The sequence below is a fragment of the Pseudorasbora parva genome, chromosome 4 (genome assembly GCF_024679245.1).
Source record: "Pseudorasbora parva isolate DD20220531a chromosome 4, ASM2467924v1, whole genome shotgun sequence".
In the NCBI taxonomy this organism is placed as follows: Eukaryota; Metazoa; Chordata; class Actinopteri; order Cypriniformes; family Gobionidae; genus Pseudorasbora; species Pseudorasbora parva.
The window spans coordinates 17,554,048-17,578,925 of NC_090175.1; the positions used below are offsets into that span (position 1 = coordinate 17,554,048).

The 24,878-nt window shown below is 39.9% G+C and overlaps 2 protein-coding genes across 2 annotated transcripts in view; both read left to right on the top strand.

The window, feature by feature from the left end:
* Positions 1 to 13,275, top strand: part of LOC137073777 (mucin-2-like) — a gene marked incomplete at its 3' end in the record, with an annotated part of 69,571 nt that extends 56,296 nt beyond the window's left edge. The window contains exons 12-18 of the mRNA XM_067442485.1: positions 138 to 321; positions 3,173 to 3,209; positions 3,965 to 4,117; positions 9,206 to 9,348; positions 10,921 to 12,037; positions 12,665 to 12,789; positions 13,225 to 13,275. Of these exons, the coding sequence (XP_067298586.1) occupies positions 138 to 321; positions 3,173 to 3,209; positions 3,965 to 4,117; positions 9,206 to 9,348; positions 10,921 to 12,037; positions 12,665 to 12,789; positions 13,225 to 13,275 (1,810 nt within the window). The remainder of the gene's footprint in view (positions 1 to 137; positions 322 to 3,172; positions 3,210 to 3,964; positions 4,118 to 9,205; positions 9,349 to 10,920; positions 12,038 to 12,664; positions 12,790 to 13,224) is intronic.
* A 780-nt stretch (positions 13,276 to 14,055) lies between these two features.
* On the top strand, positions 14,056 to 24,779 carry LOC137073778 (mucin-2-like; the record flags this gene model as incomplete). The annotated part of the gene is made up of 9 exons (XM_067442486.1): positions 14,056 to 14,124; positions 15,617 to 15,653; positions 18,770 to 18,901; positions 21,230 to 21,354; positions 21,522 to 21,543; positions 22,028 to 22,129; positions 22,232 to 22,291; positions 22,463 to 24,072; positions 24,711 to 24,779. Coding segments are annotated over 9 exons (2,226 nt in total), but the record flags the coding sequence as incomplete, so codon positions are not given.
* Between the last annotated feature and the right edge of the window lie 99 nt (positions 24,780 to 24,878).

Genomic DNA, 24,878 nt, shown 5'->3' on the forward strand with positions numbered 1-24,878 from the left:
ACAACAACTGTAGCTACAACAAGCACCCCTCAAACAACACCAACGGTAGAATCACCATTGTCAACTGATGCAGAAACAACAACTGTATCTGACACCACAACAACTATTAGTGAAACAACAGCTGTGCCTACAACAAGTACTCTTCAAACATCACCAACAATTGTATCTGACACCACAACAACTATTGGTGAAGCAACAACTGAAGCTACAACAAGCACCCCTCAAACATCACCAACGGTAGAATCACCATTGACAACTGATGCAGTAACAACAACTGTATCTGACACCACAACAACTATTGGTGAAACAACAACTGTGCCTACAACAAGCACCCCTCAAACATCACCAACTGTAGAATCAACATTGACAACTGATACAGCAACAACAACTGTATCTGACACCACAACAACTATTAGTGAAACAACAAATGTAGCTACAACAAGCACCCCTCAAACATCACCAACTGTAGAATCAACATTGACAACTGATGCAGCAACAACAACTGTATCTGACACCACAACAACTATTGGTGAAACAACAACTGTGGCTACAACAAGCACCCCTCAAACATCATCAACTGTTGAATCAACATTGACAACTGATGCAGCAACAACAACTGTATCTGACAAAACAACAACTACTGGTGAAACAACAACTGTGCCTACAACAAGCACCCCTCAAACATCTTCAACTGTAGAATTAACATTGACAACTGATGCAGCAACAACAACAACTGTATCTGACACCACAACAACTATTGGTGCAACAATAACGAATTTGGAAACCACAAGTAATCCTCAAACATCACCAACTGCAGAATCAACATTGACAACTGATGCAGGAACAACAACTGTATCTGACACCACAACAACTATTGGTGAAACAACAACTGTGCCTACAACAAGCACCCTTCAAACATCACCAACTGTAGAATCAACATTGACAATTGATGCAGCAACAAAAACAACTGTATCTGACACCACAACAACTATTGGTGCAACAATTACGAATTTGGAAACCACAAGTAATCCTCAAACATCACCAACTGCAGAATCAACATTGACAACTGATGCAGGAACAACAACTGTATCTGACACCACAACAACTATTGGTGAAACAACAACTGTGGCTACAACAAGCACCCTTCAAACATCTTCAACTGTTGAATCAACATTGACAACTGATGCAGCAACAACAACTGTATCTGACATCACAACAACTATTGGTGAAACAACAACTGTGGCTACAACAAGCAGCCAACAAACATCACCAACTGTAGAATCAACATTGACAACTGATGCAGCAACAACAATTGTATTTGACACCACAACAACTATTGGTGAAGCAAGAACTTTAGCTACAACAAGCACCCCTCAAACATCACCAACGATAGAATCACCATTAACAACAGATGCAGTAACAACAACTGTATCTGACACCCCAACAACTATTAGTAAAACAACAACTGTGCCTACAACAAGCACCCCTCAAACCTCATCAACTGTAGAATCAACATTGACAACTGATGCAGCAACAGCAACAACTGTATCTGACACCACAACAACTATTGGTGAAACAACAACTATGGCTACAACAAGCACCCCTCAAACATCTTCAACTGTTGAATCAACATTGACAACTGATGCAGGAACAACAACTGTATCTGACACCACAACATCTATTGGTGAAACAACAACTGTGGCTACAACAAGCACCCCTCAAACATCTTCAACTGTTGAATCAACATTGACAACTGATGCAGCAAAAACAACTGTATCTGATACCACAACAACTATTGGTGAAACAACAACTGTGCCTACAACAAGCACCCTTCAAACATCTTCAACTGATGCTGCAACCACAACTATGTTTGAGACCACAACTATTGGTGAAATAACAACGACTTTGGAAACCACAAGTAATCCTTCAACAACTTCAACTGTAGAATCAACATTGACAACTGATGCAGCAACAACAAATGTATCTGACACCACAACAACTATTAGTGAAACAACAACTGTGCCTACAACAAGCACTCTTCAAACATCACCAACTGTAGAATCAACATTGACAACTGATGCAGCAACAACAACAAGTGTATCTGACACCACAGCAACTATTGGTGCAACAATGACGAATTTGGAAACCACAAGTAATCCTCTAACATCACCAACTGTAGAAACAACATTGACAACTGATGCAGTAACAACAACTATGTCTGACATCACAACAACTATTAGTGAAACAACATCTGTGGCTACAACAAGCACCCCTCAAACATCATCAACTGTAGAATCAACATTGACAACTGATGCAGGAACAACAACTGTATCTGACACCACAACAACTATTGGTGAAACAACAACTGTGGCTACAACAAGCACCCCTCAAACATCTTCAACTGTTGAATCAACATTGATAACTGATGCAGCAACAACAACTGTATCTGACACCACAACAACTATTGGTGAAACAACAACTGTGCCAACAACAAGCACCATTCAAACATCACCAAATGTAGAATCAACATTGACAATTGATGCAGCAACAACAACAACTGTATCTGACACCGCAACAACTATTGGTGAAACAACAACTGTGGCTACAACAAGCACCCAAAAAACATCACCAACTGTAGAATCAACATTGACAACTGATGCAGTAACAACAACTATGTCTGACATCACAACAACTATTAGTGAAACAACATCTGTGGCTACAACAAGCACCCCTCAAACATCATCAACTGTTGAATCAATATTGACAACTGATGCAGCAACAACAACTGTATCTGACACCACAACAACTATTGGTGAAACAACAACTGTGCCTAGAACAAGCACCCTTCAAACAGTTTCAACTGATGCTGCAACCACAATTATGTTTGAGACCACAACAACTATTGGTGAAATAACAACGACTTTGGAAACCACAAGTAATCCTCCAACAACTTCAACTTTAGAATCAACATTGACAACTAATGCAGCAACATCAACTGTATCTGACACCACAACAACTATTAGTGAAACAACAACTGTGCCTACAACAAGCACCCTTCAAACATCTTCAACTGATGCTGCAACCACAACTATGTTTGAGACCACAACAACTATTGGTGAAATAACAATGACTTCGGAAACAACAAGTAATCCTCCAACATCTTCAACTGTAGCACCAACCTTTACAAGTGATGCAACAACAACAGCCATGTCTGACACCACAACAACTATTAGTGAAACAACAACTGTGCCTACAACAAGCACCCTTCAAACATCTTCAACTGATGCTGCAACCACAACTATGTTTGAGACCACAACAACTATTGGTGAAATAACAACGACTTTAGAAACCACAAGTAATCCTCCAACAACTTCAACTGTAGAATCAACATTGACAACTGATGCAGCAACATCAACTGTATCTGACACCACAACAACTATTAGTGAAACAACAACTGTGCCTACAACAAGCTCCCTTCAAACATCTTCAACTGATGCTGCAACCACAACTATGTTTGAGACCACAACAACTATTGGTGAAATAACAACGACTTTGGAAACAACAAGTAATCCTCCAACAACTTCAACTGTAGAATCAACATTGACAACTGATGCAGCAACATCAACTGTATCTGACACCACAACAACTATTAGTGAAACAACAACTGTGCCTACAACAAGCACTCTTCAAACATCACCAACTGTAGAATCAACATTGACAAATGATGCAGCAACAACAACAACTGTATCTGACACCACAGCAACTATTGGTGCAACAATGACGAATTTGGAAACCACAAGTAATCCTCAAACATCACCAACTGTAGAATCAACATTGACAACTGATACAGGAACAACAACTGTATCTGACACCACAACAACTATTGGTGAAACAACAACTGTGTCTACAACAAGCACCCCTCAAACATCTTCAACTGTTGAATCAATATTGATAACTGATGCAGCAACAACAACTGTATCTGACACCACAACAACTATTGGTGAAACAACAACTGTGCCAACAACAAGCACCATTCAAACATCACCAAATGTAGAATCAACATTGACAACTTATGCAGCAACAACAACAACTGTACCTGACACCACAACAACTGTTGGTGAAACAACAACTGTGGCTACAACAAGCACCCAACAAACATCACCATCTGTAGAATCAACATTGACAACTGATGCAGTAACAACAACTATGTCTGACATCACAACAACTATTAGTGAAACAACATCTGTGGCTACAACAAGCACCCCTCAAACACCATCAACTGTTGAATCAATATTGACAACTGATGCAGCAACAACAACTGTATCTGACACCACAACAACTATTGGTGAAACAACAACTGTGCCTAGAACAAGCACCCTTCAAACAGTTTCAACTGATGCTGCAACCACAATTATGTTTGAGACCACAACAACTATTGGTGAAATAACAAAGACTTTGGAAACCACAAGTAATCCTCCAACAACTTCAACTTTAGAATCAACATTGACAACTGATGCAGCAACATCAACTGTATCTGACACCACAACAACTAGTAGTGAAACAACAACTGTGCCTACAACAAGCACCCTTCAAACATCTTCAACTGATGCTGCAACCACAACTATGTTTGAGACCACAACAACTATTGGTGAAATAACAACGACTTTGGAAACAACAAGTAATCCTCCAACATCTTCAACTGTAGCACCAACCTTTACAAGTGATGCAACAACAACAGCCATGTCTGACACCACAACAACTATTAGTGAAACAACAACTGTGCCTACAACAAGCACCCTTCAAACATCTTCAACTGATGCTGCAACCACAACTATGTTTGAGACCACAACAACTATTGGTGAAATAACAACGACTTTAGAAACCACAAGTAATCCTCCAACAACTTCAACTGTAGAATCAACATTGACAACTGATGCAGCAACAACAACAACTGTATCTGACACCACAACAACTATTGGTGCAACAATAACGAATTTGGAAACCACAAGTAATCCTCAAACATCACCAACTGAAGAATCAACATTGACAACTGATGCAGGAACAACAACTGTATCTGACACCACAACAACTATTGGTGAAACAACAACTGTGGCTACAACAAGCACCCCTCAAACATCTTCAACTGTTGAATCAACATTGACAACTGATGCAGCAACAACAACTGTATCTGACACCACAACAACTATTGGTGAAACAACAACTGTGGCTACAACAAACACCCCTCAAACATCTTCAACTGTTGAATCAACATTGACAACTGATGCAGCAACAACAATTGTATCTGACACCAAAACAACTATTAGTGAAACAACAACTGTAGCTACAACAAGCACCCCTCAAACATCACCAAATGTAGAATCAACATTGACAACTGATGCAGCAACAACAACTTTATCTGACACCACAACAACTATTGGTGAAACAACAACTGTAGCTACAACAAGCATCCCTCAAACATCACCAATGGTAGAATTACCATTGACAACTGATGCAGTAAAAACAACTGTATCTGACACCACAACAACTATTAGTGAAACAACAACTGTGCCTACAACAAGCACCCTTCAAACATCACCAACTGTAGAATCAACATTGACAACTGATGCAGCAAAAACAACAACTGTATCTGACACCACAACAACTATTGGTGCAACAATAACGAATATGGAAACCACAAGTAATCCTCAAACATCATCAACTGTAGAATCAACATTGACAACTGATGCAGGAACAACAACTGTATCTGACACCACAACAACTATTGGTGAAACAACAGCTGTGGCTACAACAAGCACCCTTCAAACATCTTCAACTGATGCTGCAACCACAACTATGTTTGAGACCACAACTATTGGTGAAATAACAACGACTTTGGAAACCACAAGTAATCCTCCAACAACTTCAACTGTAGAATCAACATTGACAACCGATGCAGCAACAACAACTGTTTCCGACACCACAACAACTATTGGTGAAACAACAACTGTGGCTACAACAAGCACCCCTCAAACATCACCAACTTTAGAATCAACATTGACAACTGATGCAGCAACAACAATTGTATCTGACACCACAACAACTATTGGTGAAACAACAACTGTGGCTACAACAAGAACCCCTCAAACATCACCAACTTTAGAATCAACATTGACAACTGATGCAGCAACAACAATTGTATCTGACACCACAACAACTATTGGTGAAACAACAACTGTAGCTACAACAAGTACCCCTCAAACATCACCAACGGTAGAATCACCATTGACAACTAATGCAGTAACAACAACTGTATCTGACACCACAACAACTATTGGTGAAACAACAACTGTGGCTACAACAAGCACCCCTCAAACATCACCAACTGTAGAATCAACATTGACAACTGATGCAGCAACAACAACTGTATCTGACACCACAACAACTATTGTTGAAACAACAGCTGTGGCTACAACAAGCACCCTTCAAACATCTTCAACTGTTGAATCAACATTGACAACTGATGCAGCAACAACAACTGTATCTGACACCACAACAACTATTGGTGAAACAACAACAGTGGCTACAACAAGCACCCCTCAAACATCTCCAACTGTAGAATCAACATTGACAACTGATGCAGCAACAACAATTGTATCAGACACCACAACAACTATTAGTGAAACAACAACTGTAGCTACAACAAGCACCCCTCAAACAACACCCACTGTAGAATCAACATTGACAACTGATGCAGCAACAACAACTGTATCTGACACCACAACAACTATTGGTGAAACAACAGCTGTGGCTACAACAAGCAACCTTCAAACATCTTCAACTGATGTTGCAACCACAGCTATGTTTGAGACCACAAATACTATTGGTGAAATAACAACGACTTTGGAAACCACAAGTAATCCTCCAACAACTTCAACTGTTGAATCAACATTGACAACTGATGCAGGAACAACAACTGTATCTGACACCACAACAACTATTGATGAAACAACAACTGTGGCTACAACAAGCACACCTCAAACATCATCAACTGTAGAATCAACATTGACAAATGATGCAGCAACAGCAACTGTATCTGACACCACAACAACTTTTGGTGAAACAACAACTGTGGCTACAACAAGCACCCCTCAAACAAATTCAAGTGTTGAATCAACATTGACAACTGATGCAGCAACAACAACTGAATCTGACACCACAACAAATATTGGTGAAACAACAACTGTAGCTACAACAAGCACCCCTCAAACATCACCAACGGTAGAATCACCATTGACAACTGATGCAGTAACAACAACTGTATCTGACACCACAACAACTATTGGTGAAACAACAACTGTGCCTACAACAAGCACCATTCAAACATCACCAACTGTAGAATCAACATTGACAACTGAGGCAGCAACAACAACAACTGTATCTGACACCACAACAACTATTGGTGCAACAATAACGACTTTGGAAACCACAAGTAATCGTCCAACAACTTCAACTGTAGAATCAACATTGACAACTGATGCAGCAACATCAACTGTATCTGACACCACAACAACTAGTAGTGAAACAACAACTGTGCCTACAACAAGCACCGCTCAAACATCTTCAACTGTTGAATCAACATTGACAACTGATGCAGCAACGACAACAACTGTATCTGACACCACAGCAACTATTGGTGCAACAATGACGAATTTGGAAACCACAAGTAATCCTCAAACATCACCAACTGTAGAATCAACATTGACAACTGATGCAGGAACAACAACTGTATCTGACACCACAACAACTATTGGTGAAACAACAACTGTGGCTACAACAAGCACCCCTCAAACATCTTCAACTGTTGAATCAATATTGATAACTGATGCAGCAACAACAACTGTATCTGACACCACAACAACTATTGGTGAAACAACAACTGTGCCAACAACAAGCACCATTCAAACATCACCAAATGTAGAATCAACATTGACAACTTATGCAGCAACAACAACAACTGTATCTGACACCACAACAACTATTGGTGAAACAACAACTGTGGCTACAACAAGCACCCAACAAACATCACCATCTGTAGAATCAACATTGACAACTGATGCAGTAACAACAACTATGTCTGACATCACAACAACTATTAGTGAAACAACATCTGTGGCTACAACAAGCACCCCTCAAACATCATCAACTGATGCTGCAACCACAATTATGTTTGAGACCACAACAACTATTGGTGAAATAACACCGACTTTGGAAACCACAAGTAATCCTCCAACAACTTCAACTTTAGAATCAACATTGACAACTGATGCAGCAACATCAACTGTATCTGACACCACAACAACTATTAGTGAAACAACAACTGTGCCTACAACAAGCACCCTTCAAACATCTTCAACTGATGCTGCAACCACAACTATGTTTGAGACCACAACAACTATTGGTGAAATAACAACGACTTTGGAAACAACAAGTAATCCTCCAACAACTTCAACTGTAGAATCAACCTTTACAAGTGATGCAACAACAACAGCCATGTCTGACACCACAACAACTATTAGTGAAACAACAACTGTGCCTACAACAAGCACCCTTCAAACATCACCAACTGTAGAATCAACATTGACAACTGATGCAGCAACAACAACAACTGTATCTGACACCACAACAACTATTGGTGCAACAATAACGAATTTGGAAACCACAAGTAATCCTCAAACATCACCAACTGTAGAATCAACATTGACAACTGATGCAGGAACAACAACTGTATCTGACACCACAACAACTATTGTTGAAACAACAGCTGTGGCTACAACAAGCACCCTTCAAACATCTTCAACTGTTGAATCAACATTGACAACTGATGCAGCAACAACAACTGTATCTGACACCACAACAACTATTGGTGAAACAACAACAGTGGCTACAACAAGCACCCCTCAAACATCTCCAACTGTAGAATCAACATTGACAACTGATGCAGCAACAACAATTGTATCAGACACCACAACAACTATTGGTGAAACAACAACTGTAGCTACAACAAGCACCCCTCAAACAACACCCACTGTAGAATCAACATTGACAACTGATGCAGCAACAACAACTGTATCTGACACCACAACAACTATTGGTGAAACAACAACTGTGGCTACAACAAGCACACCTCAAACATCATCAACTGTAGAATCAACATTGACAAATGATGCAGCAACAGCAACTGTATCTGACACCACAACAACTATTGGTGAAACAACAACTGTGGCTACAACAAGCACCCCTCAAACAAATTCAACTGTTGAATCAACATTGACAACTGATGCAGCAACAACAACTGTATCTGACACCACAACAACTATTGGTGAAACAACAACTGTGCCTACAACAAGCACCCTTCAAACATCTTCAACTGATGCTGCAACCACAACTATGTTTGAGACCACAACAACTATTGGTGAAATAACAACGACTTTGGAAACCACAAGTAATCCTCCAACAACTTCAACTGTAGAATCAACATTGACAACTGATGCAGCAACATCAACTGTATCTGACACCACAACAACTATTAGTGAAACAACAACTGTGCCTACAACAAGCACCGCTCAAACATCTTCAACTGTTGAATCAACATTGACAACTGATGCAGCAACGACAACAACTGTATCTGACACCACAGCAACTATTGGTGCAACAATGACGAATTTGGAAACCTCAAGTAATCCTCAAACATCACCAACTGTAGAATCAACATTGACAACTGATGCAGCAACAGCAACAACTGTATCTGACACCACAACAACTATTGGTGAAACAACAACTATGGCTACAACAAGCACCCCTCAAACATCTTCAACTGTTGAATCAACATTGACAACTGATGCAGCAACAACAACTGTATCTGACACCACAACAACTATTGGTGAAACAACAACTGTGCCTACAACAAGCACCCTTCAAACATCTTCAACTGATGCTGCAACCACAACTATGTTTGAGACCACAACAACTATTGGTGAAATAACAACGACTTTGGAAACCACAAGTAATCCTCCAACAACTTCAACTGTAGAATCAACATTGACAACTGATGCAGCAACATCAACTGTATCTGACACCACAACAACTATTAGTGAAACAACAACTGTGCCTACAACAAGCACCGCTCAAACATCTTCAACTGTTGAATCAACATTGACAACTGATGCAGCAACGACAACAACTGTATCTGACACCACAGCAACTATTGGTGCAACAATGACGAATTTGGAAACCTCAAGTAATCCTCAAACATCACCAACTGTAGAATCAACATTGACAACTGATGCAGGAACAACAACTGTATCTGACACCACAACAACTATTGGTGAAACAACAACTGTGGCTACAACAAGCACCCCTCAAACATCTTCAACTGTTGAATCAATATTGATAACTGATGCAGCAACAACAACTGTATCTGACACCACAACAACTATTGGTGAAACAACAACTGTGCCAACAACAAGCACCATTCAAACATCACCAAATGTAGAATCAACATTGACAACTTATGCAGCAACAACAACAACTGTATCTGACACCACAACAACTATTGGTGAAACAGCAACTGTGGCTACAACAAGCACCCAACAAACATCACCATCTGTAGAATCAACATTGACAACTGATGCAGTAACAACAACTATGTCTGACATCACAACAACTATTAGTGAAACAACATCTGTGGCTACAACAAGCACCCCTCAAACATCATCAACTGTTGAATCAATATTGACAACTGATGCAGCAACAACAACTGTATCTGACACCACAACAACTATTGGTGAAACAACAACTGTGCCTAGAACAAGTACCCTTCAAACAGTTTCAACTGATGCTGCAAGCACAATTATGTTTGAGACCACAACAACTATTGGTGAAATAACAACGACTTTGGAAACCACAAGTAATCCTCCAACAACTTCAACTTTAGAATCAACATTGACAACTGATGCAGCAACATCAACTGTATCTGACACCACAACAACTATTAGTGAAACAACAACTGTGCCTACAACAAGCACCCTTCAAACATCTTCAACTGATGCTGCAACCACAACTATGTTTGAGACCACAACAACTATTGGTGAAATAACAACGACTTTGGAAACAACAAGTAATCCTCCAACAACTTCAACTGTAGAATCAACCTTTACAAGTGATCCAACAACAACAGCCATGTCTGACACCACAACAACTATTAGTGAAACAACAACTGTGCCTACAACAAGCACCCTTCAAACATCTTCAACTGATGCTGCAACCACAACTATGTTTGAGACCACAACAACTATTGGTGAAATAACAACAACTTTGGAAACAACAAGTAATCCTCCAACATCTTCAACTGTAGCACCAACCTTTACAAGTGATGCAACAACAACAGCCATGTCTGACACCACAACAACTATTAGTGAAACAAGAACTGTGCCTACAACAAGCACCCTTCAAACATCTTCAACTGATGCTGCAACCACAACTATGTTTGAGACCACAACAACTATTGGTGAAATAACAACGACTTTAGAAACCACAAGTAATCCTCCAACAACTTCAACTGTAGAATCAACATTGACAACTGATGCAGCAACAACAACAACTGTATCCGACACCACAACAACTATTGGTGCAACAATAACGAATTTGGAAACCACAAGTAATCCTCAAACATCACCAACTGAAGAATCAACATTGACAACTGATGCAGGAATAACAACTGTATCTGACACCACAACAACTATTGGTGAAACAACAACTGTGGCTACAACAAGCACCCCTCAAACATCTTCAACTGTTGAATCAACATTGACAACTGATGCAGGAACAACAACTGGATCTGACACCACAACAATTATTGGTGAAACAACAGCTGTGGCTACAACAAGCACCCCTCAAACATCTTCAACTGATGCTGCAACCACAACTATGTTTGAGACCACAACTATTGGTGAAATAACAACGACTTTGAAAACCACAAGTAATCCTCCAACAACTTCAACTGTAGAATCAACATTGACAACTGATGCAGCAACAACAACTGTTTCCGACACCACAACAACTATTGGTGAAACAACAACTGTGGCTACAACAAGCACCCCTCAAACATCACCAACTGTAGAATCAACATTGACAACTGATGCAGCAACAACAATTGTATCTGACACCACAACAACTATTGGTAAACCAACAACTGTAGCTACAACAAGTACCCCTCAAACATCACCAACGGTAGAATCACCATTGACAACTGATGCAGTAACAACAACTGTATCTGACACCACAACAACTATTAGTGAAACAACAACTGTGCCTACAACAAGCACCCTTCAAACATCACCAACTGTAGAATCAACATTGACAACTGATTCAGCAACAAAAACAACTGTATCTGACACCACAACAACTATTGGTGCAACAATTACGAATTTGGAAACCACAAGTAATCCTCAAACATCACCAACTGCAGAATCAACATTGACAACTGATGCAGGAACAACAACTGTATCTGACACCACAACAACTATTGGTGAAACAACAACTGTGGCTACAACAAGCACCCCTCAAACATCTTCAACTGTTGAATCAACATTGACAACTGATGCAGCAACAGCAACTGTATCCGACACCACAACAACTATTGGTGAAACAACAACTGTGGCTACAACAAGCACCCCTCAAACATCATCAACTCTAGAATCAACATTGACAAATGATGCAGCAACAGCAACTGTATCCGACACCATAACAACTATTGGTGAAACAACAACTGTGGCTACAACAAGCACCCTTCAAACATCTTCAACTGTTGAATCAACATTGACAACTGATGCAGGAGCAACAACAACTGTATCTGACACCACAACAACTATTGGTGAAACAACAACTGTGGCTACAACAAGCACCCCTCAAACATCACCAACTGTAGAATCAACATTGACAACTGATGCAGCAACAACAATTGTATCTGACACCACAACAACTATTGGTGAAACAACAACTGTGGCTACAACAAGCACCCCTCAAACATCACCAACTGTAGAATCAACATTGACAACTGATGCAGGAGCAACAACAACTGTATCTGACACCACAACAACTATTAGTGAAACAACAACTGTGCCTACAACAAGCACCCTTCAAACATCACCAACTGTAGAATCAACATTGACAACTGATGCAGCAACAACAACAACTGTATCTGACACCACAACAACTATTAGTGAAACAACAACTGTGCCTACAACAAGCACGCTTCAAACATCACCAACTGTAGAATCAACATTGACAACTGATGCAGCAACAACAACAACTGTATCTGACACCACAACAACTATTGGTGCAACAATAACGAATTTGGAAACCACAAGTAATCCTCAAACATCACCAACTGTAGAATCAACATTGACAACTGATGCAGGAACAATAACTGTATCTGACACCACAACAACTATTGGTGAAACAAAAACTGTGGCTACAACAAGCACCCTTCAAACATCTTCAACTGTTGAATCAACATTGACAACTGATGCAGCAACAACAACTGTATCTGACACCACAACAACTATTGGTGAAACAACAACTGTGGCTACAACAAGCACCCCTCAAACATCACCAACTGTAGAATCAACATTGACAACTGATGCAGCAATAACAATTGTATCTGACACCACAACAACTATATGTGAAACAACAACTGTGGCTACAACAAGCACCCCTCAAACATCATCAACTCTAGAATCAACATTGACAAATGATGCAGCAACAGCAACTGTATCCGACACCACAACAACTATTGGTGAAACAACAACTGTGGCTACAACAAGCACCCTTCAAACATCTTCAACTGTTGAATCAACATTGACAACTGATGCAGCAACAACAACTGTATCTGACACCACAACAACTATTGGTGAAACAACAACTGTGGCTACAACAAGCACCCCTCAAACATCACCAACTGTAGAATCACCATTGACAACTGATGCAGTAACAACAACTGTATCTGACACCACAACAACTATTAGTGAAACAACAACTGTGCCTACAACAAGCACCCTTCAAACATCACCAACTGTAGAATCAACATTGACAACTGATGCAGCAACAACAACAAATGTATCTGACACCACAACAACTATTGGTGCAACAATAACGAATTTGGAAACCACAAGTAATCCTCAAACATCACCAACTGTAGAATCAACATTGACAACTGATGCAGGAACAACAACTGTATCTGACACCACAACAACTATTGTTGAAACAACAGCTGTGGCTACAACAAGCACCCTTCAAACATCTTCAACTGTTGAATCAACATTGACAACTGATACAGCAACAACAACTGAATCTGACACCACAACAACTATTGGTGAAACAACAACAGTGGCTACAACAAGCACCCCTCAAACATCTCCAACTGTAGAATCAACATTGACAACTGATGAAGCAACAACAATTGTATCAGACACCACAACAACTATTAGTGAAACAACAACTGTAGCTACAACAAGCACCCCTCAAACAACACCAACTGTAGAATCAACATTGACAACTGATGCAGCAACAACAACTGTATCTGACACCACAACAACTATTGGTAAAACAACAGCTGTGGCTACAACAAGCAACCTTCAAACATCTTCAACTGATGTTGCAACCACAGCTATGTTTGAGACCACAAATACTATTGGTGAAATAACAACGACTTTGGAAACCACAAGTAATCCTCCAACAACTTCAACTGTTGAATCAACATTGACAACTGATGCAGGAACAACAACTGTATCTGACACCACAACAACTATTGGTGAAACAACAACTGTGGCTACAACAAGCACACCTCAAACATCATCAACTGTAGAATCAACATTGACAAATGATGCAGCAACAGCAACTGTATCTGACACCACAACAACTATTGGTGAAACAACAACTGTGGCTACAACAAGCACCCCTCAAACAAATTCAACTGTTGAATCAACATTGACAACTGATGCAGCAACAACAACTGTATCTGACCCCACAACAAATATTGGTGAAACAACAACTGTGCCTACAACAAGCACCATTCAAACATCACCAACTGTAGAATCAACATTGACAACTGAGGCAGCAACAACAACAACTGTATCTGACACCACAACAACTATTGGTGCAACAATAACGAATTTGGAAACCACAAGTAATCCTCAAACATCACCAACTGTAGAATCAACATTGACAACTGATGCAGCAACAACAACTGTATCTAACACCACATCAACTATTGGTGAAACAACAACTGTGGCTACAACAAGCACCCCACAAACATCACCAACTGTAGAATCAACATTGACAACTGATGCAGTAACAACAACTATGTCTGACATCACAACAACTATTAGTGAAACAACATCTGTGGCTACAACAAGCACCCCTCAAACATCATCAACTGTAGTTTCAACATTGACAACTGATGCAGCAACAACAACTGTATCTGACCGCACAACAACTATTGGTGCAACAACAGCTACATTGGAAACCACAAGTAATCCTCCAACATCTTCAACTGTAGCACCAACCTTTACAAGTGATGCAACAACAACAACCATGTCTGACACCACAACAACTATTGGTGAAACAACAACTGTGGCTACAACAAACACCCCTCAAAAATCTTCAACTGTAGAATTAACATTGACAACTGATGCAGCAACAACAACTGTATCTGACACCACAACAAGTATTAGTGAAACAACAACAACTGTGCCTACAACAAGCACTCTTCAAACATCACCAACTGTAGAATCAACATTGACAACTGATGCAGGAACAACAACTGTATCTGACACCACAACAACTGTTGGTGAAACAACAACTGTGGCTACAACAAGCACCCCTCAAACATCTTCAAATGTTGAATCAACATTGACAACTGATGCAGTAACAACAACTGTATCTGACACCACAACAACTATTAGTGAAACAACAACTGTGCCTACAACAAGCACCCTTCAAACATCACCAACTGTTGAATCAATATTGACAACTGATGCAGCAACAACAACAACTGTATCTGACACCACAACAACTATTGGTGCAGCAATAACGAATTTGGAAACCACAAGCACCCCTCAAACATCACCAACTGTAGAATCAACATTGACAACTGATGCACGAACAACAACTGTATCTGACACCACAACAACTATTGGTGAAACAACAACTGTGGCTACAACAAGCACCCTTCAAACATCTTCAACTGATGCTGCAACCACAACTATGTTTGAGACCACAACAACTATTGGTGAAATAACAACGACTTTGGAAACCACAAGTAATCCTCCAACAACTTCAACTGTAGAATCAACATTGACAACTGATGCAGCAACATCAACTGTATCTGACACCACAACAACTATTAGTGAAACAACAACTGTGCCTACAACAAGCACCGCTCAAACATCTTCAACTGTTGAATCAACATTGACAACTGATGCAGCAACAACAACTGTATCTGACACCACAACAACTATTGGTGCAACAATAACGAATTTGGAAACCACAAGTAATCCTCAAACATCACCAACTGTAGAATCAACATTGACAACGGATGCAGCAACAACAACTGTATCTGACACCACAACAACTATTGGTGAAACAACAACTGTGGCTACAACAAGGACCCCTCAAACATCATCAACTGTAGTTTCAACATTGACAACTGATGCAGCAACAACAACTGTATCTGACAGCACAACAACTATTGGTGCAACAACAGCTACATTGGAAACCACAAGTAACCCTCTAACATCTTCAACTGTAGCACCAACCTTTACAAGTGATGCAGCAACAACAACTGAATCTGACACCACATCAACTATTGGTGAAACAAAAACTGTGGCTACAACAAACACCCCTCAAAAATCTTCAGCTGTAGAATTAACATTGACAACTGATGCAGCAACAACAACAACTTTATCTGACACCACAACAACTATTGGTGAAACAACAACTGTGCCTACAACAAGCACCCTTCAAACATCTTCACCTGATGCTGCAACCACAACTATGTTTGAGACCACAACAACTATTGGTGAAATAACAACGACTTTGGAAACAACAAGTAATCCTCCAACAACTTCAACTGTAGAATCAACATTGACAACTGATGCAGCAACATCAACTGTATCTGACACCACAACAACTATTAGTGAAACAACAACTGTGCCTACAACAAGCACCCTTCAAACATCTTCAACTGATGCTGCAACCACAACTATGTTTGAGACCACAACAACTATTGGTGAAATAAAAACGACTTTGGAAACAACAAGTAATCCTCCAACAACGTCAACTGTAGAATCAACAGTGACAATTGATGCAGGAACAACAACTGTATCTGACACCACAACAACTATTGGTGAAACAACAACTGTGGCTACAACAAGCACCCCTCCAACATCTTCAACTGTTGAATCAACATTGACAACTGATGCAGACACAACAACTGTATCTGACACCACAACAACTATTGGTGAAACAACAACTGTGGCTACAACAAGCACCCCTCAAACATCACCAACTGTAGAATCAACATTGACAACTGATGCAGCAACAACAATTGTATCTGACACCACAACAACTATTGCTGAAACAACAACTGTAGCTACAACAAGCACCCCTCAAACATCACCAACGGTAGAATCACCATTGACAACTGATGCAGTAACAACAACTGTATCTGACACCATAACAATTATTAGTGAAACAACAACTGTGCCTACAACAAGCACCCCTCAAACATCACCAACTGTAGAATCGACATTGACAACTGATGCAGTAACAACAACAACAACTGTATCTGACACCACAACAACTATTGGTGCAACAATGACGAATTTGGAAACCACAAGTAATCCTCAAACATCACCAACTGTAGAATCAACATTTACAACTGATGCAGGAACAACAACTTTATTTGACACCACAACAACTATTGGTGAAACAACAGCTGTGGCTACAACAAGCACCCTTCAAACATCTTCAACTGATGCTGCAACCACAACTATGTTTGAGACCACAACAACTATTGGTGAATTAACAACGACTTTGGAAACCACAAGTAATCCTTCAACAACTTCAACTGTAGAATCAACATTGACAACTGATGCAGCAACAACAACTGTATCTGACACCACAACAACTATTAGTGAAACAACAACTGTGCCTACAACAAGCACCCTTCAAACATCTTCAACTGATACTGTAACCACAACTATGTTTGAGACCGCAACAACTATTAGTGAAATAACAACGACTTTGGAAACAACAAGTAATCCTCCAACAACTTCAACTGTAGAATCAACATTGACAACTGATGCAGCAACAACAACTGTATCTGAAACCACAACAACTATTGGTGAAACAACAACTGTGGCTACAACAAGCACCCCTCAAACATCTTCAACTGTTGAATCAACATTGACAACTGATGCAGCAACAACAACTGTATCTGACACCACAACAACTATTAGTGAAACAACAACTGTGCCTACAACAAGCACCCCTCAAACATCATCAACTCTAGAATCAACATTGACAAATGATGCAGCAACAGCAACTGTATCCGACACCACAACAACTATTGGTGAAACAACAACTGTGGCTACAACAAGCACCCCTCAAACATCATCAGCTGTTGAATCAACATTGACAACTGATGTAGTTTCAACATTGACAACTGATGCAGCAACAACAACTGTATCTGACATCACAACAACTATTGGTGCAACAACAGCTACATTGGAAACCACAAGTAATCCTCCAACATCTTCAACTGTAGCACCAACCTTTACAAGTGATGCAGCAACAACAACTGTATTTGACACCACATCAACTATTGGTGAAACCACAACTGTGGCTACAACAAACACCCCTCAAAAATCTTCAGCTGTAGAATTAACATTGACAACTGATGCAGCAACAACAACAACTTTATCTTACACCACAACAACTATTGGTGAAACAACAACTGTGCCTACAACAAGCACCCTTCAAACATCTTCACCTGATGCTGCAACCACAACTATGTTTGAGACCACAACAACTATTGGTGAAATAACAACAACTTTGGAAACAACAAGTAATCCTCCAACAACTTCAACTGTAGAATCAACATTGACAACTGATGCAGCAACATCAACTGTATCTGACACCACAACAACTGTTAGTGAAACAACAACTGTGCCTACGACAAGCACCCTTCAAACATCTTCAACTGATGCTGCAACCACAACTATGTTTGAGACCACAACAACTATTGGTGAAATAACAACGACTTTGGAAACAACAAGTAATCCTCCAACAACCTTAACTGTAGAATCAACATTGACAACTGATGCAGGAACAACAACTGTATCTGACACCACAACAACTATTGGTGAAACAACAATTGTGGTTACAACAAGCACCCCTCAAACATCTTCAACTTTTGAATCAACATTGACAACTGATGCAGGAACAACAACTGTATCTGACACCACAACAACTATTGGTGAAACAACAACTGTGGCTCCAACAAGCACCCCTCAAACATCTTCAACTGTTGAATCAACATTGACAACTGATGCAGACACAACAACTGTATCTGACACCACAACAACTATTGGTGAAACAACAACTGTGGCTACAACAAGCACCCCTCAAACATCACCAACTGTAGAATCAACATTAAGAAATGATGCAGGAACAACAACTTTATTTGACACCAAAACAACTATTGGTGAAACAACAGCTGTGGCTACAACAAGCACCCTTCAAACATCTTCAACTGATGCTGCAACCACAACTATGTTTGAGACCACAACAACTATTGGTGAATTAACAACGACTTTGGAAACCACAAGTAATCCTTCAACAACTTCAACTGTAGAATCAACATTGACAACTGATGCAGCAACATCAACTGTATCTGACACCACAACAACTATTAGTGAAACAACAACTGTGCCTACAACAAGCACCCTTCAAACATCTTCAACTGATACTGTAACCACAACTATGTTTGAGACCGCAACAACTATTAGTGAAATAACAACGACTTTGGAAACAACAAGTAATCCTCCAACAACTTCAACTGTAGAATCAACATTGACAACTGATGCAGCAACAACAACTGTATCTGAAACCACAACAACTATTGGTGAAACAACAACTGTGGCTACAACAAGCACCCCTCAAACATCTTCAACTGTTGAATCAACATTGACAACTGATGCAGCAACAACAACTGTATCTGACACCACAACAACTATTAGTGAAACAACAACTGTGCCTACAACAAGCACCCCTCAAACATCATCAACTCTAGAATCAACATTGACAAATGATGCAGCAACAGCAACTGTATCCGACACCACAACAACTATTGGTGAAACAACAACTGTGGCTACAACAAGCACCCCTCAAACATCATCAGCTGTTGAATCAACATTGACAACTGATGTAGTTTCAACATTGACAACTGATGCAGCAACAACAACTGTATCTGACATCACAACAACTATTGGTGCAACAACAGCTACATTGGAAACCACAAGTAATCCTCCAACATCTTCAACTGTAGCACCAACCTTTACAAGTGATGCAGCAACAAGAACTGTATTTGACACCACATCAACTATTGGTGAAACAACAACTGTGGCTACAACAAACACCCCTCAAAAATCTTCAGCTGTAGAATTAACATTGACAACTGATGCAGCAACAACAACAACTTTATCTTACACCACAACAACTATTGGTGAAACAACAACTGTGCCTACAACAAGCACCCTTCAAACATCTTCACCTGATGCTGCAACCACAACTATGTTTGAGACCACAACAACTATTGGTGAAATAACAACAACTTTGGAAACAACAAGTAATCCTCCAACAACTTCAACTGTAGAATCAACATTGACAACTGATGCAGCAACATCAACTGTATCTGACACCACAACAACTGTTAGTGAAACAACAACTGTGCCTACGACAAGCACCCTTCAAACATCTTCAACTGATGCTGCAACCACAACTATGTTTGAGACCACAACAACTATTGGTGAAATAACAACGACTTTGGAAACAACAAGTAATCCTCCAACAACCTTAACTGTAGAATCAACATTGACAACTGATGCAGGAACAACAACTGTATCTGACACCACAACAACTATTGGTGAAACAACAATTGTGGTTACAACAAGCACCCCTCAAACATCTTCAACTTTTGAATCAACATTGACAACTGATGCAGGAACAACAACTGTATCTGACACCACAACAACTATTGGTGAAACAACAACTGTGGCTCCAACAAGCACCCCTCAAACATCTTCAAATGTTGAATCAACATTGACAACTGATGCAGACACAACAACTGTATCTGACACCACAACAACTATTGGTGAAACAACAACTGTGGCTACAACAAGCACCCCTCAAACATCACCAACTGTAGAATCAACATTAAGAAATGATGCAGTAACAACAACTGTATCTGACACCACAACAACTATTAGTGAAACAACAACTGTGCCTACAACAAGCACCCTTCAAACATCACCAACTGTAGAATCAACATTGACAACTGATGCAGCAACAACAACTGTATCTGACACCACAACAACTATTGGTGAAACAACAACTCTGCCTACAACAAGCACCCCTCAAACATCATCAACTGTAGAATCAACATTGACAAATGATGCAGCAACAGCAACTGTATCTGACACCACAACAACTACTGGTGAAACAACAACTGTGGCTACAACAAGCACCCCTCAAACATCTTCAACTGTTGAATCAACATTGACAACTGATGCAGCAACAACAACTGTATCTGACACCACAACAACTATTGGTGAAACAACAAATGTGCCTACAACAAGCACCCCTCAAACACCATCAACTGTAGAATCAACATTGATATCTAATGCAGCAATAACAACTCTATCTGAAAGCACAAAAACTATTGGTGAAACAACAACTGTGGCTACAACAAGCACCCCTCAAACATCAACTGTAGCACCAACATTTACAAGTGATGCAGCAACAACAACTATGTCTGAGACCACAACAACTGCTGGTGTAACAATAACGACTTTGGAAACCACAAGTAATCCTCCAACATCTTCAACTTTAGCACCAATATTTACAAGTGATGCAGCAACAACAACTATGTCTGACACCACAACAACTATTAGTGAAACAAAAAATGTGGCTACAACAAGCACCCCTCAAACATCTTCAACTGTAGCAGCAACATTGACAACTGATGCAGCAACAACAACAATCTCTGACACCACAACAACAATTGATGCAACAACAACTATTTTGGAAACCACAAGTGATCCCCCAACATCTTCAACTGTAGCACCAACCTTTACAAATGATGCAGCAACAACTACTATTTATGAGACCACAACAACTACTGGTGCAACAACAACAACTTTGGAAACCACAAGTAATTCTCCAACATCTTCAACTGTAGCACCAACATTTACAACTAATGCTGCAACCACAACTATGTTTGAGACCACAACAACTATTGGTGAAATAACAACGACTTTGGAAACCACAAGTAATCCTCCAACATCTTCAACTGTAGCACCAACATTTACAAGTGATCCAGTAACAACAACAACTATGTTTGAGACCACAACAACTATTGGTGAAACAACAACTGTGGCTACAACAAGCACCCCTCAAACATCTTCAACTGTAGCACCAACATTTACAAGTGATGCAGCAACAACAATAACTATGTTTGAGACCATAACAACTACTGGTGCAAAAATAACGACTTTGGAAACCACAAGTAACCCTCCAACATCTTCAACTGTAGCACCAACATTTACAAGTGATGCAGCAACAACAACTATGTCAGAAACAACAACAATTATTGGTGCAATAACTACTTTGGAAACCACAAGTAATCCTCCAACATCTTCAACTGTAGCACCAACATTTGCAAGTGATGCAGCAACAGCAACTATGTCTGAGACCACAACAACTATTGGTGAAACAACAACTGCGGCTACTACAAGCCCCCCTCAAATATCTTCAAATGTAACACCAACATTTACAAGTATTGCAGCAACAACAACTATATCTGACACCACAACAACTATTGGTGAAACAACAACTGTGGCTACATCAAGCACCCCTCAAACATCTTCAACTGTAGCACCAATATTTACTACAAGTATTGCAGCAACAACAACAATTTCTGACACCACAACAACTATTGGTGAAACAATAACTGTGGCTACAAGCACCCCTCAAACATCACCAACTGTGGAATCAACATTGACAACTGATGCAGTAACAACAAGTATGTCTGATATTGCAACAACTATGGGTGAAACAACATCTGTGGCTACAACAAGCACCCCTCAAACCTCACCAACTGTAGAATCAACATTGACAAATGATGCAGCAAAAACAAGTATGTCTGACATCACAACAACTATTAGTGAAAAAACATCTGTGTCTACAAGAAGCACCCCTCAAACATCTTCAGCTGTAGCACCAACATTTACAAGTGATGCAGCAACAACAGCTATGTCTGACACCACAACGACTATTAGAGAAACAACAACTGTGGCTACAACAAGCACCCCTCAAACATCACCAACTGTAGAATCAACATTGACAACTGATGCAGTAACAACAACTATGTCTGACATCACAACAACTGTTAGTGAAACAACATCTGTGGCTACAACAAGCACCCCTCAAACAACATCAACTATTGAATCAACATTTACAAGTGGTGCAGCAACAACAACTATGTCTGAGACCACAACAACTACTGGTGCAACAACAACGACTTTGGAAACCACAAGTAATCCTCCAACATCTTCAACTGTAGCACCAACATTTACAAGTGATGCAGCAACAACAGCTATGTCTGACACCACAACAACTATTAGCGAAACAACAACTGTGTCTACAACAAGCACCCCTCAAACATCTTCAACTGTAGAATCAACATTGACAACGGATGCAGCAACAACAACTGTATCTGAAACCACAACAACCATTGGTGAAACAATAAATGTGGCTTCAAGAAGCACCCCTCAAACATCATCAGCTGTAGAATCAACATTGACAACTGATGCAGTAAGAACAAATGTACCTGACACCACAATAACTATTAGTGAAACAACTACTTTAGAAACCGCAAGTAATCCTCCAACATCTTACACTGTAGCACCAACATTTACAAGTGTTTCAGCAACAACAAGTATGTCTGACATCACAACAACTATTGGTGAAACAACAACTGTTACTACAACAAGCACCCCTCAAACATCATCAACTGTAGAATTAACATTGACAACTAATGCAGCAACAACAACTGTACCTGACACCACAACAACTATTGGTGAAACTACAACTGTGGCTATAACAAGCACCCCTCAAACTTCATCAACTGTAGCACCAACATTTACAAGTGATTCAGCAACAACAACTATTTCTGACACCACAACAACAATTGATGCAACATCAACTACTTCGGAAACCACAAGTAATCCTCCAACATCTTCAACTGTAGCACCAACATTTACAAGTGATGCAGCAACAACAGCTATGTCTGACACCATAACACCTATTAGCGAAACAACAGTGGCTACAACAAACACCCCTCAAACATCTTCAACTGTAGAATCAACATTGACAACTGATGCAGTAAGAACAAATGTACCTGACACAACAACAACTATTGGGGCAACAGCAACTACTTTGGAAATCGCAAGTAATCCTCAAACAACTTCAACTGTAGC